Source organism: Macaca nemestrina, chromosome 15 (genome assembly GCF_043159975.1).
Source record: "Macaca nemestrina isolate mMacNem1 chromosome 15, mMacNem.hap1, whole genome shotgun sequence".
Lineage (NCBI taxonomy): Eukaryota > Metazoa > Chordata > Mammalia > Primates > Cercopithecidae > Macaca > Macaca nemestrina.
In genome coordinates, this window is record NC_092139.1 from 104,094,613 (window position 1) to 104,113,417 (window position 18,805).

The 18,805-nt window shown below is 52.2% G+C and overlaps 1 protein-coding gene across 2 annotated transcripts; it reads right to left on the reverse strand.

Moving 5' to 3' along the window:
• Positions 1–332: 332 nt before the first annotated feature.
• LOC105464553 (thioredoxin 2) lies at positions 333–18,559 on the reverse strand. Of its 2 annotated transcripts, XM_071080526.1 has the most exons (6): positions 18,184–18,559; positions 17,768–17,925; positions 17,199–17,461; positions 12,698–12,821; positions 1,088–1,210; positions 333–624 (listed from the first exon to the last, which is right to left on the reverse strand). In XM_071080526.1, exons 2-5 carry the CDS (start codon positions 17,774–17,776, stop codon positions 1,097–1,099), a joined length of 510 nt encoding a protein of 169 aa, XP_070936627.1. In that variant the 5' UTR covers positions 17,777–17,925; positions 18,184–18,559; the 3' UTR covers positions 333–624; positions 1,088–1,096. The 2 variants fall into 2 exon arrangements, with proteins under 2 accessions (XP_070936627.1, XP_070936628.1); XM_071080527.1 differs by lacking the exon at positions 17,768–17,925 and having other exon boundaries at positions 333–1,210; positions 18,184–18,554.
• Between the last annotated feature and the right edge of the window lie 246 nt (positions 18,560–18,805).

The following is an 18,805-nucleotide window of genomic DNA, read 5'->3' on the forward strand; positions in this document are numbered from 1 at the left end:
GACGGGGGTGGCCTCAGAAGGGTCAAAGGGATCACCTATGGGAGCCCAGGTTTCAGAGGCAACCACGTCTGGATAGAAACCCCAGTTCTGCATCCCATGAGCCTCAGTGTCTTCATCGGGGTAATGGGGACAACAGCCTCTTGCCTTAGAAGGGCACGAGGACTGGCACGTGGCATCCTCAGAATAGCAGCCACAGCTGACAAGCATGATAGTGAACAGGAGGGGCTGGTTGGAGAGAGTGCTGTGGAGTTAGGCGAAGATGCAGGGACAGTGGACAAGCCCCCTGGGAAAGGGTCACAGGTGCTCTGAGCCCACACAGATGCAACATGGCAGACGGTGCAGACCCTTGCTTTATTGGTCTGACTTGTTCACAGTTCAGCCCCTGGCTCAGAAAATCAATGGGCCAGCTAAGGAGCAAAGGAGGTGCCTCAAGACTTCCAGAGTCAAGGTTCTCCAGGGCTCCCCAGCCCATTAATCATTTTCTGCCCCACTGCCTGGGAGGTGAGGTGGGAGGGGGCTCGCTGGGGGGTGAGGATGGGTGACTAGAGGGGATTTCAGTGTGGGACCCAGGGTTGCTCTTCACAGTAGGAGGTGGAAGGGATGACTAAGTTCTTTATCACAGACCTGCAAAAAATGAGAGAATTAGATATTATTCTCACTAATTTGGGCTTCTTTTTTCTTTTTCTTTTTCCAAAACAGCAGCAGGAAAGAGAAATGCAGGTGGAGATGAGCCAGGTACGAGGCTTCAGATCGGAAGGGACCAGAATGAGGACCAAGGTGTGGCTGCCTGACCAGGAACGCTGTGGGCTGGCCCAGGCTCTCTCCACGCATCCTGGGAGAACTGCCACAGGCCCTAGAGGGAGGGATGAAATGCGTGTGGGAGGGAAGACGGCGGTCCCCAGATCAGCAGCAGCACCATCCTCTGATGGCCCCTGGGCAGTCCACCAGCTCAGAAGCACTCAGGGCTGGAGCCCGGGCTCTAAGCACAGGCCCCAGAGGCCAGACAGGAGGGAGGCAGCAGGAAGGGCTGGCGTGGAAGGGCTGAGTTCTACTGGGGTCCCACGCGGGCAAGGGAACCAGGACTCGCCCCTGCTTGTCAGCCAATCAGCTTCTTCAGGAAGGCCTCCAACTGATCCTCATCCTTGATGCCTACAAACTTGTCCACCACGTCCCCATTCTTCATGGCCAGTACAGTGGGCACCGCCGACACCTGGGTGGGGAGGACAAGGGGGTCCAAGTGAATTGGCAGTGAACGCTTCTCAACTGCCACTCCCAAGCCTTTGTGGGGAAGGCTGGTGGCTTATCCAGGGCACTGATTTCCCAAAGCCATGGGCAGGCCTAGAGGAACGTGGCTCTTCCCTTAGTGCAGGGGTACTGCAGGGCCCGGTGGCCACCCGTTGAAGAAACTTCTTCCATTGCGGGCTCCCAGCAGTACCCTTCCTCCCTTAACCACAAGACTGACTCACTGGCCCAGTGGTTTTGCTGGAATGACAGGAGAGATGAAAATAGCCCATGCAGCTGCAGGCCAGGGCTGGGGGCAGGGAGGAGCTCGGGGGAAGCCTGGCCCGGGGGGAGACAGAAGCTGGGGGACAGTTCGAGTCCTGGCTTTGCACTCACTCGCAAGGGGGCCTTGGCCAGGTCACAGCACCTTTCTGAGCCTCAGTGTCCTTTTCCATAAAATGGGGGTAATGTCTACCTTTAGGGTTTGGGATGAACATTAAAGATTCAACAAGTATAGGCTGGGCACAGTGGCTTACATCTATAATCCCAGCCCTCTGGGAGACTGAGGCTGGAGGATTGCTTGAGTTCAACAGTTCCAGACTAGCTTGGGCAATATAGTGAGACCTTGTGTTTACTAAACTCCCCCCCCAAAATTAGCCAGGCATGGTGGTGCATGCCTGTCCTCACGTACTTGGGAGGCTGAGGCAGGAGGATCGCTTGAGCCTGGGAGACTGAGGCTGCAGTGAACTGTGATGCTGCCACTGCACTCCAGCCTGGGTGACAGAGTGAGACCCTGCCTCAAAAAAAAAAAAAAAAGAAGAAGAAAGATCTGAGCATAAAGCAGAGCTCAGGGTGGGCGCGGTGCCTCACACCTATAATCCCAGCATTTTGGGAGGCTGAGGCAGGAAGATCATTTGAGGTCAGGAGTTCGAGACCAGCCTGGCCAACACGGTGAAATCCCATATCTACTAAAAATACAAAAATTAGTTGGGCGTGGTGGCGGGCGCCTGTAATCCCACCTACTTGGGAGGCTGAAGTGAATCGCTTGAACCTGGGAGGTGGAGGCTGGAGTCAGTGGAGATTGCACTACTGCACTCCAGCCTGGGTGACAGAGTGAGACTCCGTCTCATAAATAAATAAATAAAGCAGAGCTCAGGTTCTGGCTGACCCAATCCGACTCCTACCAGCCAGGTGAGCTGGGGCATGACCCTCAGCAACTAAGCTTCAGTGTTCTCAGATGCAAGATGGAGATACTAATGGCACTTCCATTAGAGGGCATGAAAGCTGAACGAAATAATGTGAGTAAAGGCTCAGCACAGCAACCCGGCAAATAAGCGTAAGAACCTGGCATTGTGCCTGGCATACAGTGGGCATTCAAAAAACAGTGGCTGCAGAGGGCACAAGGAAAAGTCCAACACAGGCCACACGAGAGCATGTTAGCTTGCTGCCGTGATGAGTGACAGGGTCCAGAGACTCAGGGACTTCTACTGGACAGCGTGGGAGGAGAGGCTTGGCCATACACGACCTCACGCTTATTGGCGGGTTGCAGGCAGATGGCAACGGCAACATTCTTGGTCTGTGAAGCATTTACTCAGTTCCCTCAGGGACCTGCATAGGTTACATGGAATGCAGATGAGGCTGTGGCCCACCAGACTGGCATCGTGAGGTCTCTGCTGCCTGGGATCCCTGCCTGGCATTCGTGGGCATTTGAGAAAACCATTTAAACAGAACAAGATAGGCCGGGCGCTGTGGCTCACACCTGTAATCCTAGTATTTTGGGAAGCCGAAGCGGGCAGATCACTTGAGGTCAGGAGTTCGAGACCAGCCTGACCAACATGGTGAAACTCCATCTCTACTAAAATACAAAAATTAGCCAGGCCTGGTGGCGCATGCCTATAGTCCCAGCTACTCGGGAGGCTGAGGCAGGAGAATCGCTTGAACCCGGGAGGCGGAGGTTGCACTGAGCTGAGATTGTGCCATTGCACTCCAGCCTGGGCGACAGAGCAAGACTCTGTCCCTGCCCCCAAAACAAAATAAATAAATAAAAATAAACAGAACAAGATAAACACAGACTTTTCTTACACACAAGTTCACTACAAAGTAAGAGCAGAGATTCACACAAACGTACCAGGTCTTCACATATCCCAGTGCTGCCCTGCCGCAGACCATCTTGGAAGTCAGTAAGATTTAGAATGTTCAAAACCCGCGCACATGGTAGTTAGGAAAGGCATGCAGGCCAGACCATCCCACCCTCACCCACTAACTTTACGTGGCACGCCCCGCACCCCACTCCTCATGGGCACTTTGGGGACAAACATAGCAGGTCAGAGGACACAGTCCTTGTCCTTCTTAGTGCCTCAGGCCCCTTCAAATCTGTCCCTAGGCTGATGTGGGTGGCAAACCCTGTCTCCAGGCAGAGCAGGGCCCGAAAAAGTTTCCTCCAGGAGGCTCCAGGGAGCGCCTGAAGCCACTAGGGCCTTCCCAGGCATTCTTTGGTGCCCTCTAGTGGTCTGCAAAGGCAGCTGGAGCGCCTCAAAGCCGGAGCCTCTTGGCAGAAGCACAGAGCTCAGCGGCCGGCTCCCACCTGCACACGGTCCTATTCCTTTAATTAAAATAAACGCTTTATGCCACTGTATAAGAAATGGCCTAACCTTTTTCATGGCAGGACTCTAAGTTCACTGCAGAGGCTCAGAGAGTGGACTTAGTGTTCCTTAAGAACTCCAGATAGGGACAAGCACAGTGGCTCACACCTGTAATCCCAAACACTTTGGGAGGCCAAGGCAGGAGGACAGCTTGAGGTCAGGAATTCATGGCAAGACCTCATCTCCATAAAAAAATAAAAAAAAAAAAAAAAAAAAAAAAAAAGCGGCCGGGCGCGGTGGCTCACGCCTGTAATCCCAGCACTTTGGGAGGCCGAGGCGGGCGGATCACAAGGTCAGGAGATCGAGACCACGGTGAAACCCCGTCTCTACTAAAAATACAAAAAATTAGCCGGGCGCGGTTGTGGGCGCCTGTAGTCCCAGCTCCTCGGGAGGCTGAGGCAGGAGAATGGCGTGAACCCGGGAGGCGGAGCTTGCAGTGAGCCGAGATCGCGCCACTGCACTCCAGCCTGGGCGACAGAGCGAGACTCCGTCTCAAAAAAAAAAAAAAAAAAAAGGGAACTCCAGATGAAGGCCATAATGATCTCACTCATGTAAACCTCCACACATGCTTCAACACGCACAGACCCTGCTGGTGTCAGGTAGACAGCAGATGTGCTGTGAATGGAGGTCTGGTCATTACTGATCAAGGGGATTTTTTTGAAGTTGAGCTGAAACACACACACATAAACCCCCCACTAGAGCTCACAGGAAACCTGAGCTGGAATGGGACTTCCCTCGACCCCAAGGAGGCGGCTGAGGCTCTGCTGCTCCTGTGTTTGGCTCACACATCAGGCGGGGCCAGTGCCTGTAAACACTGCCTTCCGTGGAAGTGCACAGGGCCTTGGTACATTCTTCTGGAATGTTCTGAGTGTGAAAAAGGCAGTGACTGAGCCAACTGAGGGGCTGAGGAAAAGACACGCTAAGATGTGCTGCCTGTCGTGTTCCATGAAGCCATTTGGAACCTCCTATCCTTGGATAAAGACCCTCTGAACTCAGGGCAGGAGTTGGGGAGTGTGTACGTGTGCAGTCTCTTTCCGCTAACCCTCAGCCCGCCTGCACCACCACCGAGCTCCATGTCCTGGCATGTCTTCTCCTGTCTCACCCCGATGGCATCCATCTGTTAACTCAGCTAAGGGCCTACCAAGGGAAAGGCACAGTGCTAGGTGCTGCGGAACGCTGCAACCTCCTCCTCGGCTCATTGCAGAGTTAAAAGGAAAAGATCACTGTCACATGCTGGGTGCTTTTTCGTGTCAGGAATGATATAAACACCTGTATACACTATCTCACACTCTCCTGGCTGTGGGTAGGGTCATTTTAATGATGAGAATGCTGAGGCTCAAAGGGTGAGCAACTGTTCCAAAATGACGCGGTGTAGGCTGGGCGCGGCGGCTCCTGCCTGTAATCCCAGCACTTTGGGAGGCCAAGGAAGGCGGATTATCTGAGGTCAGGAGTTCGAGACAAGCCTGGCCAACATGGTGAAACCCCATCTCTACCAAAAACACAAAAATTAGTGGGGCGTGGTGACAGGCACCTGTTGTCCCAGCTATTCAGGAGGCTGAGGCAGGAGAATGGCTTGAACCCAGGAGGTGGAGGCTGCAGTGAGCTGAGATCACGCCATTGCACTCACTGCAGTGAGACTCTGTCTCAAAACAAACAAGGCCGGGCGTGATGGCTCATGCCTGTAATCCTAGCACTTTGGAAGGACGAGGCGGGTGGATTACCTGAGGTTAGGAGTCTGGGACCAGCCTGGCCAACATGGTGAAAGCCCATTTCTACTAAAAATACAAAAATTAGCCAGACGTGGTGCCATATGCCTGTAATCCTAGCGCTTTGGGAGGCTAAGGCAGGAGAATTGCTTGAACACGGGAGGCAGAGGTCGCAGTGAGCCGAGACTGCGTCACTCCAGCCTGGGTGAAAGAGCAAGACTCCTTCTACTAAAAAAAAAAAAAAAAAAAAGCTGGGATCTGAAACAAGATCTGTTTGACTTTGCAGTCCAGGGCATCAAACTCCATTGTGCTTCTGCCCAGCAGCAAAGAGACAGACATCTACTGAGTCCCAGCACGGGGAAGAACATGTGGGAATGCATTAAAGGATTTCATGCTTCAAATGCAAAACGCCAAGTGTTTTGTCAAAGCTTTTAGATATGAGAGGGTTCTTGGAAAAACAATTATTGAAAAATTCAAATCCAACTACATGACATTCTGGCGAAATTAGGGAGACAGTGAAAAGATCAAGGGTCGCCAGGGCTGGAGGGAGGAGGAAGGAGAGATGAACAGGCAGAGCAGAGGACACAGAGGCAGTGAAATGACTCTGGATGATGCTAGAATGGTGAACACTGGCTATGACACATTTGTCCAAACCCACAGAAGGCACAACACCAAGAGTGATCCCCGATGTAAACTTTTGGCTTTGGGGGATAATGATGTCCGTGTAGGTTCATCAGTTGTGACAAATGGATCACCCTGGTATGGGCTGTTGGTAGTGGTGAGGCTGGGCACGCGGGAGGAGAGGGGGCTTATGGGAAGTCTCTGTACCTTCCCCTTCCTCTCCATTTTGCTATGAACCTAAAACTGCCCTAAAAACATAAAATCTTCAGAAAGAACAACGACAAAAAACGAGATCAGTGACTGCCGGGGGGTTAAGGTGGGGAGGGGCGGGAAGGAGAGGTGAACTGCTGGAAAACAGGGGAACCGAGGGCGGTGGAACGGTTCTGTATGGCGCTGGAATGGTGGACACAGGCCATTATACATTTGTCCATGAACTTTCCTTTTGGCACGCAGTCTGTGCTGAGAGCGGCAGCTGAGACACAGGCTTTCAAAGAGCAGTTCCTCCCCACAGAGTCAGTCCGGGGCCTTCAGAAGTAGAAAGTCAGTCTGGGGCCTTCAGAACACTGGCTTCTCTCCATGTTGGCTCAGGACGCCCAGCCTCGGCATCACCTGGGAGCTTGTTAGAAATGCAGTCTTAGGCCGGGCACGGTGGCTCAAGCCTGTAATCCCAGCACTTTGGGAGGCCGAGGCGGGTGGATCACGAGGTCAGGAGATCGAGACCATCCTGGCTAACATGGTGAAACCCTGTCTCTACTAAAAATACAAAAAAAAAAAAAACTAGCCGGGCGCGGTGGCGGGCGCCTGTAGTCCCAGCTACTCGGAGGCTGAGGCGGGAGAATGGCGTGAACCCGGGAGGCGGAGCTTGCAGTGAGCCGAGATTGCGCCACTGCACTCCAGCCTGGGTGACAGAGTGAGACTCCGTCTAAAAAAAAAAAAAAAGAAATGCAGTCTTGGTGGCCGGGCGCGGTGGCTCACACCTGTAATCCCAGCACTTTGGGAGGCTGAAGCGGGCGGATCACGAGGTCAGGGATTTGAGACCAGCCTGGCCAACATGGGGAAACCCCGTCTCTACTAAAAAAAAATTAGCTGGGCGTGGTGGTGGGTACCTATAGTCCCAGCTACTTGGGAGGCTGAGGCAAGAGAATAGCTTGAACCCCGAAGGCAGAGGTTGCAGTGAGCCGAGGCTGTGTCACTGCACTCCAGTCTGGGCAACAGAGCAAGGCTTCATCTCAAAAAAAAAACACACACACACAAAAATGCAGCCTTGGTGGCCGGCACAGTGGCTCACATGTGTAATACCAGTACTTTGGGAGGCTGAGGTGGGAAAATTGCTTGAGCCCAGGAGTTCAAGACCAGACTCGACAACATAGGGAGACCCCCATCTTTTCTAATTTTTTTTTTTTTCAAATGAAACAAACAAAAAAGAAATGCAGGGCTGGGCGCGGTAGCTCACATGCCTATAATCCCAGGACTTTGAAAGGCGGAGGTGGGTAGATCAACTGAGGTCAGGAGTTCAAGACCAGCCTGACCAACATGGAGAAACCCTATCTCTACCGAAAAATACAAAATTAGCCAGGCGTGGTGGCGTGTGCCTGTAATCCCAGCTACTCGGGAGGCTGAGGCAGGAGAATCGCTTGAACCCGGGAGGTGGAGGTTGTGGTGAGCTTAGATTGTGCCATTGCACTCCAGCCTGGGCAACAAAAGCAAAACTCCACCTCAAAAAAAAAAAAAAAAAAAAGGCACTCACATCTTCTAGAAGATGAGAAAATAAAAGGATAACACCTCTAAGTGTGAGGTGAGAAGCAGAAGCCCAAGAAGAAAGCACAAAGGCCGAGGGTCCACTCCTGGCCCATTCTCTCCCTGCCTTCCCCACGAGCTGGCAAGGTTGGGATGGTTAGGAGAGAGGCAGGCAGAGGCAGAAGAGTGGGGACTCTTGCATCCTGCTAAGCCAGGGCAGTGCCGAGTGTGAGGAAGAGGGGCTGGGGCATTGAACCCCAAGGCCCTGAGGGACTTTCCCTTCGCTCTCCCTTGGCAGACAGTGAAGTCCTAGGGTGGGCAGTTAGAGCATAAAGTCGTTCAAGGGGAGAAATTTGTGTGAGGAAGGAGACTTACCTGAGGGTGTGTGCGGGAGGAGGGTGTCATGAGAGCTCGGGGAAAAGCACATAATTCCCTGAATATAATTTATTTAAAGCAGTTTTTCTTCTTTTTTTTCCGAGGAGTCTCACTCTGTCACCCAGGATGGAGTGCAGTGGCATGATCTCAGCTCACCGCCACCTCCATCTGCTGGGTTTAAGTGATTCTCCTGCCTCAGCCTCCTGAGTAGCTGGCACTACAGGCGCCCACCACCACACAGCACTAATTTTTGTATTTTTAATAGAGACAGGGTTTCACTATGTTGGCCAGGCTAGTCTTGAACTCCTGACCTCAGGTGATCCATCCACCTTGGTCTCCTAAAGTGCTGGGATTACAGGTGTGAGCCACTGCACCTGGCCGAAAGCCGTTTCCAACAAGGTCAACCAACATTTGAAAAAGGACTTGAAGGTCGGGAGTGGTGGCTCATGCCTGTAATCCCAGCACTCTGGGAGGCTGAGGTGGGTGAATCACTTGAGGTCAGGAGTTTGAAACCAGCCTGGTCAACATGGTGAAACCCCATCTCTACTAAAAATACAAAAATTAGGCCAGGCGTGGTGGCGCACGCCCGTAATCCTAGCATTTCGGGACGCCGAGGTGGGCTGATCACCCAATGTCAAGAGTCCGAGACCAGCCTGACCAACATGGTGAAACCCCCTCTCTATTAAAACTACAAAAAGTAGCTGGGCGTGGTGGCGGGGGCCTGTAATCCCAGCTACTTGGGAGGCTGAGATAGGAGAATCGCTTGAACCCGAGAAGCAGAGGTTGCAATGAACCGGGATCATGCCACTGTACTCCAGTCTGGGCAACAGAATGAGACTCCATCTCAAAAAAGAAGGATTTTAGGCCTTAAAGAAAGCCGTCACGGGGGGCACTGTAGTTCTCTCAGAGGAAACTTGTTCCTCAGGCTCTCTTCAGAAAGAAAAGAGGAAGGAAGGAAGGAAGAAAGGAAGAAAGGAAGGGAGGGAGGGAGGGAGGGAAGGAGGGAGGGAGGGGATGGGTCAGGAAGAACCCTGGCTGGAGCTTCCTAAACCCTGCAGTGATGTCAGACCAGGGTTTGGCAAAACAGCACGGCTGAGACCGAGCGATGTGGGCCCAGCAGCCTTGAGGACTTTCTGTGTGACAGCGCAGTCCCCAGGCAGTGGAGGGGTGGGCGCGGCGGGGAGAGATTGAGAGGATTCCACGAGAGGCATCTCCCTCTCACTTGCGAGGCTCTACCACAGGCCTTCAGTGCCCACTCCCACAACAGCCTCCTGGGGATGGTCCTCAGCCTTCTTGCCACCCCACAAGACACTGAGGCAGGGTCTACGGGCTTCTTAGCATCTGCAGTAGTTACCATAATCCCTGCACATGGCTGGCCCTCAGGTGGTGTCTGCTGAATAGTTATGATGTGGTGTCTGGCAGAGCCAGGAGGCTTGAGACATTTGAAGCCCACGCGTGACCTGTGGGAGGCCCTAGGAGCCCCAGTCCGGGCTCTCACCCGAGGCATAGCCAGGCAGGGGAAAGCGAGGAGCGTCCAAATGGGCAGACAGATGCCTCCCTCACTGAGCAGTCAGTGGCCAAACTTTCTGAAAAACTGACTCACTCCTCCCGTAGCCCCTGTAAGCAGCCCTCAGTTACTAATTCCCAAGGCCGGCCTGCTCCAGCGGCCACCTGCAATGGCCATCTCCCCTGCTTCTGGTCATCGCAGACTGATATTCCTTTGGGTAGTCACTCCCCACTCCCTGCCTAGCTCAAGGGGTGGCCAGTCTGTTCTCACCCCGCCCCCCACCACCCACTTCCTGCCACAGAGCACGGGTTCAGGGATGGGTGCCTCCATTTGAGCTGGTCTAGTGAGAATGAAACCTGGACTTGTACACTCTGAGGAGGACAGAATCCTCTTTCATTCACTTGTTACACGGAGGAGGAAGGAGGGAGGGGTGAAGGCTCACTCTGGCCAGGTTAAGGTATTTCATGAAAATCAGAAATCCAGATTTTCACATGACATCGGAGTTTCAAATATCAGCATCTGGTTCCTATTACTTTAAAATACTTTGAGTGCCAGACTAAAAGTGTCTGTGAGCCAGATTGGGCCCAGAGGCTGCCAGGGGCGCCCTTGGCTCTGCAACAGCGCTACCTTCAGCACAGCGATCCAGAGACCCGCCCAATCTGGCTGCAGTCTGCTTTCCCCAGCTCCATGCTTGGCCCTTCACTCTGGCCACCCAGACAAAGTGGGCCTCTCCCCTTTCTCCAGGCAGTGGTCTCCAAGCCCCAGAGGATGCCCCCACTCCAGACACCTCCAGGCACCTGGCCCCTGCTGGGCTGTAAGCAACCCAGGCTCATCAGACCTCAGGGCTTTTGCTTTGCCTCAATAGTTCTTCCAAAGACCCACATGCTTCCTGTTTTTGCTCAAAGGTCACCTTCTCAGGGAGATCTTCCCTACCACACCGTTTAAAAAAGAAACCTGCCGGGCGTGGTGGCTCACGCCTGTAATCCCAGAACTTTGGGAGGCCAAGGCAGGCGGATAACCTGAAGTCAGGAGATTGAGACCAGCCTGGCTAACATGGTGAAACCTCGTTTCTACTAAAAATACAGAAAATTAGCTGGGCGTGGTGGCATGTGCCTGTAATCCCAGCTACTCGGGAGGCTGGGGCAGGAGAATCGCTTGAACCCGGGAGGCAGAGGTTGCAGTGAGCTGAGATTGCACCATTGCACTCCAGCCTGGGCGACAAGAGCAAAACTCTGTCTCAAAAAAAGAAACCCTGGCCGGGCGTGGTGGTTCAAGCCTGTAATCCCAGCACTTTGGGAGGCTGAGACAGGCGGATCACCAGGTTAGGAGATCGAGACCATCCTGGCTAACACGGTGAAACCCCATCTCTACTAAAAAATACAAAAAACTAGCCGGGCGAGGTGGCGGGCGACTGTAGTCCCAGCTACTCGGGAGGCTGAGGCAGGAGAATGGCATGAACCCAGGAGGTAGAGCTTGCAGTGAGCTGAGATCACGCCACTGCACTCCAGCCTGGGCAAGAGAGCAAGACTCTGTCTCAAAAAAAAGAAACCCTGCCCCATACTCAGTACTCCCGTCCCCTTTTCCTGATGTATTTTTCTCCATTGAACTTATTATCTAAAACAGGGGTCAGCAAACTATAGTTTACAGCCCCAATACAGCCTACTGCTTGCTTTTGTAAATAAAGTTTTATTGGAACACAGGTACGCCCATTTGTTTGTGTAGTGTCTATGGCTGCTTTCGGCTATGAGCATGGCTGAATGGTTGTAGCAGAGACCACTGCCCTGCAAGGCCTCAAATACCAACTGGTCCTTTAGAGATAAAGTTTGTCGACCCTTGATTTAAAATACTAGAATGTAGACTCCTTGAAGGCAGAGACTTTTTGTCAGTTTTGTTCACTGCCTTACCCTCAACACCAAATAACAGTACCTGGCACTCGAGGGACTCTCAAATATCTGCTGAATAAATGGACAAACCAACCAACCAACCAAGTGAGGCGACTCCATGCCTTTGTGCACGCTGTTTCCTCAACCCTTCCTCCTTCTCTGACATCCTTCATGGCTCAACTCAGAGGTTCTCTCTAACGTGAAGCGTTCCTGTCCCCTCCAGCTCCCCCACAAGCAAACAGTCCCTTCTTCCTTTATACGTCTCTTCTTTTAGCACTCCTCACCCTATACGGAGATGATCTTTCTACCTGCTGTTCTCTAGGAGTTGCCTGGAGACAAGACCTCATCTTATTTGTGTCAGAATCACAAATGCTTGCACATCGAGCTCCCAAATGACTGCTCATTGAACATGTGGGTAGATGAATAAAGGAATGTACCAATGTCCGAGACTAAGAGAATGACCTGGTGTTTTCGGGTCGTACTATCTACTTCCTAAAGGTGGCAAAGAGACAGGTGGCTCAGAGGATCAACAGCCACCTCTGCAAAGTGCTCTGAGCTACTAAAAGCGCTGGAAAAACAGGCCGGGTGCGGTGGCTCATGCCTATAATTCCAGCACTTTGGGAGGCCGGGGTGTGCGGATCATGAGGTCAGGAGTTCGAGACCAGTCTGGCCAATGTGGTGATACCCTGTCTCTATAAAAAATACAAAAAATTAGCCAGGTGTGGTGGTGTGCGCCTGTAGTCCCCGCTACTCGGGAGGTTGAGGCAGGAGAATTGCATGAACCTGGGAGACAGAGGCTGCAATGAGCCAAGATCACACCATTGCATTCTAGCCCAGGTGACAGTGAGACACCATCTCAAAAAAAAAAAAAAAAGCTCTGGAAAAACCAAGACACCTTGCTTACTGGCTACCTGGTCCTCCCCAAGATATCTCCTACACCAGCTACCCCTGGGCCCAACACCCCCTACATTGGTTGCCCTGTGGCAACCCCCTGTCAATCCATACCTCATACTCAATGGCGAGGTCTGTGTGGTCATCAATATCCACCTTGGCCATCACCACCTTCCCGTGCTGCTTGGCCACCATCTTCTCTAACCTTGGCCCCAGGATCTTGCAGGGCCCACACCACCTCAAAATGCGAGAAAGGAAGCATCCAGTCAGTCAAAAGACCGCTCAGCATCCCCTACTGGCTTCCCAGACCTGCATCTTTCCAAGGAATCTTTTGCCCTTATTATCTCTGTCTACCACGTTTAAAAAATAACAGGCCGGGCACAGTGGCTCACGCCTGTAATCCCAGCACTTTGGGAGGTCCAGGCGGGTGGATCATGTGGTCAGGAGATCGAGACCATCCTGGCCGACATGGTGAAACCCCGTCTCTACTAAAAATACAAAAAACGAGCCGGGCGCGGTGGCGGGCACCTGTAGTCCCAGCTACTCGGGAGGCTGAGGCAAGAGAATGACGTGAACCCGGGAGGCGGAGCTTGCAGTGAGCCAAGATCACGCCACTGCACTCTAGCCTGGGCGACAGAGCAAGACACCGTCTCAAAAAAAAAAAAAAAAAAAAAAAATTAACACACCAAATGGTAATGCCAGGAGATTCTGCACGTGGGAAATCTTCACAGATCCCAGACTTCTAAAACACAGGCCTCATCAGAAGACTCTTAGAATAAAAGTGACTTATTTCAGTATATTTCAGATAAATATACTGTCATATAAAAGAATATGGGATTGGGGCCGGGCACGGTGGCTCAAGCCTGTAATCCCAGCACTTTGGGAGGCTGAGGCGGGTGGATCACGAGGTCAGGAGATCGAGACCATCCTGGCTAACATGGTGAAACCCCGTCTCTACTAAAAAATACAAAAAACTAGCCGAGCGAGGTGGCGGGCGCCTGCAGTCCCAGCTAATGTAGTCCCAGCTACTCGGGAGGCTGAGGCAGGAGAACGGCGTAAACCCAGGAGGCGGAGCTTGCAGTGAGCTGAGATCCGGCCACTGCACTCCAGCCTGGGCGACAGAGCGAGACTCCGTCCCAAAAAAAAAAAAAAAAAGAATATGGGATTGGAAGTTAAAAGGTTCAAACAGAGGCTCCTCACCAACCAGCCGATTATTCTGGAGTCCTAGTTTCTTCATCTGAAAAAGAGAGATTATGGCTCTCAAAGCCATTAGGAGAGATCAACTAAGGCAATGTGGGTAAACATGCGTTGGAAGCTGCGGGGTTATTGCAAACACCATGTGGACTCAGAACTAAAAGGAGGGGAACCAATGGCCAGGAGTGTCTACAACGCGCCAGTCCCTGGACAAGCACTTTTTCTGCTCTTACCAAACACATCCCTCAACTCTGCAAAGAGAACGCACCTTCCAAAGAAACTGAAGCCCATACGAGTTAAGAAACCAGTGCAAGATTAGAGAAGCACAGCCGGGATCGATCATAACCCAAAGCTGTGTTGAAAGTGTTTTCTTTAGCCGGGTGCGGTGACCCACGCTTATAATTCCAGCACTTTGGGAGGCCGAGGCAGGCGGATCACCTGAGGTCAGGAGTTCGAGACCAGCCTGGCCAACAACATTGTAAAACCTTGTCTCTACTAAAAATACAAAAATTAGTCAGGAGTGGTGGTGGGCACCTGTAATCCCAGCTACTAGGAAGGCTGAGGCAGGAGAATCGCTTGAACCTGGGAGGCGGAGGTTGAAGTGAGCTGAGAGATCATGCCACTGCACTCCAGCCTGGGCGACAGAGATTCTGTCTCAAAAAAAAAAAAAGAAAGTGTTTTCTTTCACCCACAGGCTACTCTGTGATCCCACAGCCCCTGAGTTGACCACTATCACTGCCCTGATCACAGGTTCCCCTCTTGCTGGGGAAGCTCATCCAGGACAGGCCTGGTGCTGTCATCTCTATGTATGTGGCACCAAGGACAGTGCCTGGCAAAGAATGAACAACTCACACCCCACTTCCTTACCAAACAAAATGAGGCACTACCCCATTTATCATGCATTTCGGAAGCCCTCTCTGGAATGCTCACTACACCAGCAGGCCAAAACGGTTCCACCCTTCACAAACCCCTGGCTGACAACTCCTATTTTATTCTCAGCACTTATTTATCTATTTTTGAGATGGAGTCTCACTCTTTTGCCCAGGCTGGAGTGCAATGGCACGATCTTGGTTCACTGCAAGCTCTGCCTCCTGGGTTCAAGTAATTCTCCTGCCTCAGCCTCCTGAGCAGTAGGTGTGGTGGTACATACTACATCCAGTCAGGCCTGAGGGTTTTATTTTTATTTTTTATTTATTTATTTTTTTTGAGACAGAGTCTTGCTCTGTCGCCCAGGCTGGAGTGCAGTGGCCGGATCTCGGCTCACTGCAAGCTCCGCCTCCCGGGTTTACGCCATTCTCCTGCCTCAGCCTCCCAAGTAGCTGGGACTACAGGCCCCCGCCAACCTCGCCTGGCTAGTTTTTTTGTATTTTTAGTAGAGATGGGGTTTCACCGTGTTAGCCAAGATGGTCTCGATCTCCTGACCTCGTGATCCACCTGTCTTGACCTCCCAAAGTGCTGGGATTACAGGCTTGAGCCACCGTGCCTGGTCAGGCCTGAGGATTTTAAATGCTGAAAATAGGCCAGGAGTAATGGCTCACACCTGTAATCCCAGCACTTTGGGAGGCCGAGGTGGTGGGGGGTGGGGGTCACCTGCAGTCAGAGTTCAAGAGACCCCTGGCCAATATGACGAAACCCCGTCTCTCCCAAAAACACAAAAAAATTATCTGGGTGTGGTGGCAGGCACCAGCAGTCCCAGTTACTTGGGAAGCTGAGGCAGGAGAATCGTCTTAACTTGGGAGGCGGAGGTTGCAGTGAGCTGATCAAGCCACTGCAGTCCAGCCTGGGTGACAGAATGAGACTCTGTCTCAAAAACAAAAAAAAGAAAAAAAAACCCTCAGGCCTGGTGCAGTGGTTCACGCCTGTAATCCCAGCACTTTGGGAGGCCAAGGTGGGAGGACTGCTTGAGATCAGGAGGTAGAAACTGCAGTGAGTCGTGATCACACCGTTGCACTCTACTTTCTAGCCTGGGTGACGGAGTGAGACCTTGTCTCTAAAAGAAGAAAAACAAAAACAACTCATAACACCTAAAAACCCAGCATGCAAGACCTTATCTCCTATTACAAGTGAAGAAGGGAGCACAAAGATATCAAGCGGCCTGCCCAAGGCCACAGGGTAAGTCAGAGAAACAACTGGAAAGATGGCAGAACAATCTGTCAGAGACTGACCAGAAGGCCCTTCAATTTCTTTTTCTTTCTTTTTTTTTTTGAGATGGAGTTTCCCTCTGTCACCCAGGCTAGAGTGCAATGGCACAATCTCAGCTCACTGCAACCTCCACCTTCCAGGTTCAAGTGATTCTCCTGCCTCAGCCTCTTGGGTAGCTGGGATTACAGGTGGCCGCCACCAGGCCCACCTAATTTTTGTATTTTTAATAGAGACGGGGGTTTCACCACGTTGGCCAGGCAGGTCTCGAACTCCTGACTTCAGGTAATCCACCCGCCTCGGCCCCTGAAAGTGCTGGGATTACAGGTGTGAGCCACTGTGCCCGACCTGAAGGCCCCTGAATTTTTAACTTCTGCTACACTGGTTTCTCCCAGGATGCCACATTCAGAGGGCTTTGTCCAGTTTTTGTGTAGCTGGGTCTCTAGCCAGGCCCCAAAGGTCTAGAAACAAAAAAGGCCAGGCTAAAAATCAGAAAGCCAGAGGGACTTAAATATCTCTAAAGCAAACTCAAGACAGCACTGAAAGGACACTCCTTCCTATGCCCTGTATGCTTGGACACCATGGTAATGACACTAACTTTTTTTTTTTTTTGAGATGGAGTTTCGCTCTTTTTGCCCAGGCTGGAGTGCAATGGCATGATCTTGGCTCACTGCAACCTCCGCCTCCTAGGTTCAAGTGATTTTCCTGCCTCAGCCTCCCGAGTAGCTGGGATTACAGGTGAGCACCACCACACCTGGATGTAGAGATGGTGTTTCACCATGTTGGCCAGGCTGGTCTCAAACTCCTGACCTCAGGTGATCTGCCTGCCTCAGCCTCTCAAAGGTGTGCCTCGGCCTCTCACTACAGGTGTGAGCCACTGTGCCCGGCCGACACTGATAACTTTTGCCAGCCCTTCTTGCAGTTTTCATGGCAAGGTATTAAAATAAACTCATCTGCAGGGCCAGGAACTGATATACACCAAAAGCAAGGTGACAGTCATATTTTTCCAACTCTGGTCCATGTTGAAGATGACGCTGAGCTTTCTGGACATTAAGAAACAGAACATGTGTTTCCCAGCACTAACTGCAGTCAGCTTGCAGACTGTTCACTCATCTGTCTTCTACTAGACTGTACTCCCCTTGAGGGCAGGGACTAGGCCTGACCAGTCTGTATACTGAGTCTACATATGAGCAGCATAGAACATGGTCCTGGGACATAGCAGGCATTCAACAAATACTTGAACAAGTAGGACCCTAGTCTTCCGTGGACCCCCAATACTCACTGTGCGTGGAAATCCACAACCACTGGCGTCTCACTGTTGACCACTCGGTCTTGAAAGTCAGGTCCATCCTGGATATTAAAGGTCGTCAAGGAGATCCTGGTGGTGTATATTGTCCGGGCTGGGTTGAGTGTTACAGTCAGGCCACCAGGACTGCATTGTGGGGTCTGCAGGGCTCTGGAAGTGAGGGGTGGCCACCGACCCTGAGAAGGATTCCTGGAGATGATGGAGGCCAGGAACCTCCTTAGGAGAAGTCGCTGAGCCATCTGTGAGGGAAGAGGCAGAAGAATTGGGGCACACAAAAGGAAGCTGACACACTAGAAAAATAAAGAGATTTGGGGATTAGTCGGGGCTCAAGAAGAGGCAGAGTGGGAAGCAAAATGCAAGGAAATAATATGTAAGATTTGTAGCGTAGAAGTGAGGAAGCTGAGAAACAAAGGAAAGGAATAGCTAGGCAAACCAGAAGGACAGGAAAACTGGCTTCACAACCAAAAAGAAATCGGGATTTAGATTATAACAGAAGAACGGGAGGGAGAAACCAACATTTAATAATTTATGTAAGGACCAAGTACCTTACACATATTCTTGATCTTCCTACAGCAACTTTGAGGAAGTTGCTATTGTACTGCCCACATTGCAAATAAGGAAAGGCATCCGAGGCTCAAGTAAGTTAAGTGACATGCCCAAAGTAACCCTACTACTGACAGCCAACACTGGAACCCAGGGTCGTCTGAAAAGATGAAACGCAACAATTGAAGGAGGATCTAAGAGTATGGTAGGAACCAAAAACGAAGAGACATGTACTGGAGGGAACTAATAAAGAAGGGACATGAATGGAGGGAACTGGGAAAAATCGGACGCCACCAGGGACCCCGGCTCTCCGGCGAGCTAGGTCCCCCCCACCCGTCCGGCCGCCAGCCTGCGCAGGAACGCGCTCGCGGCATGCCTATCACGACACCACCTCAAGCCAGCCCCACTGAGCTCCTACCTCCCTGCAACGCGAGCGGAGGGATGCACAGCTTAGCCCTCCCTGCCTGTCAAGGGCACTCCTGTCGTCACTTCCTCAGGGAGGCGGACATTAACGTCACTTCCGGGGACAGGCAGGCGGAACACCATCCCTCTCGAATATTTTTTTTTGAGACGGAGTCTCGCTCTGTCGCCAGGCTAGGGTGCAGTGGCGCGATCTCGGCTCACTGCAACCTCCGCCTCCCGAGTTCAAGCGATTCTCCTGCCTCGGCCTCCCGAGTAGCCGGGACTAGAGGCGCACGCCACCACGCACAGCTAATTTTTGTATTTTTAGTAGAGGCGGGGTTTCACCATATTGGCCAGGATGGTCTCCATCTCTTGACTTCGTGATCCGCCCGCCTCGGCCTCCCAAAGTGTTGGGATTACCGGCGTGAGCCACAGCCCCCGACCTGTCCCTCTCTAATTTGAGGAGCGTCTGGGATTTTCCGCCAATGGGAATGGCGGGAGGAGGCACAACTGAGAGGGCGGGGCCTCAGCTAGGGACCGGAAGCAATGGGCAGGCCGTCGGGGGAGGGATTGGAAGAGGCGGGCAGGCCCTGGTAGGGACGAAGGCTGGCGCGGGGCGGAACCGGAAGGGGTGGGCG

What these genes read in the sequence shown, in the direction of transcription:
- LOC105464553 (XM_071080526.1), bottom strand. An exon ending in GTTGTGGATTTCCACGCACA is followed by an intron (nt 12,822 to 17,198) that starts GTGAGTATTGGG and finishes TCGCATTTTGAG; the next exon opens with GTGGTGTGGGCCCTGCAAGA. An exon ending in ACCTCGCCATTGAGTATGAG is followed by an intron (nt 1,211 to 12,697) that starts GTATGGATTGAC and finishes CTCCCCACCCAG; the next exon opens with GTGTCGGCGGTGCCCACTGT.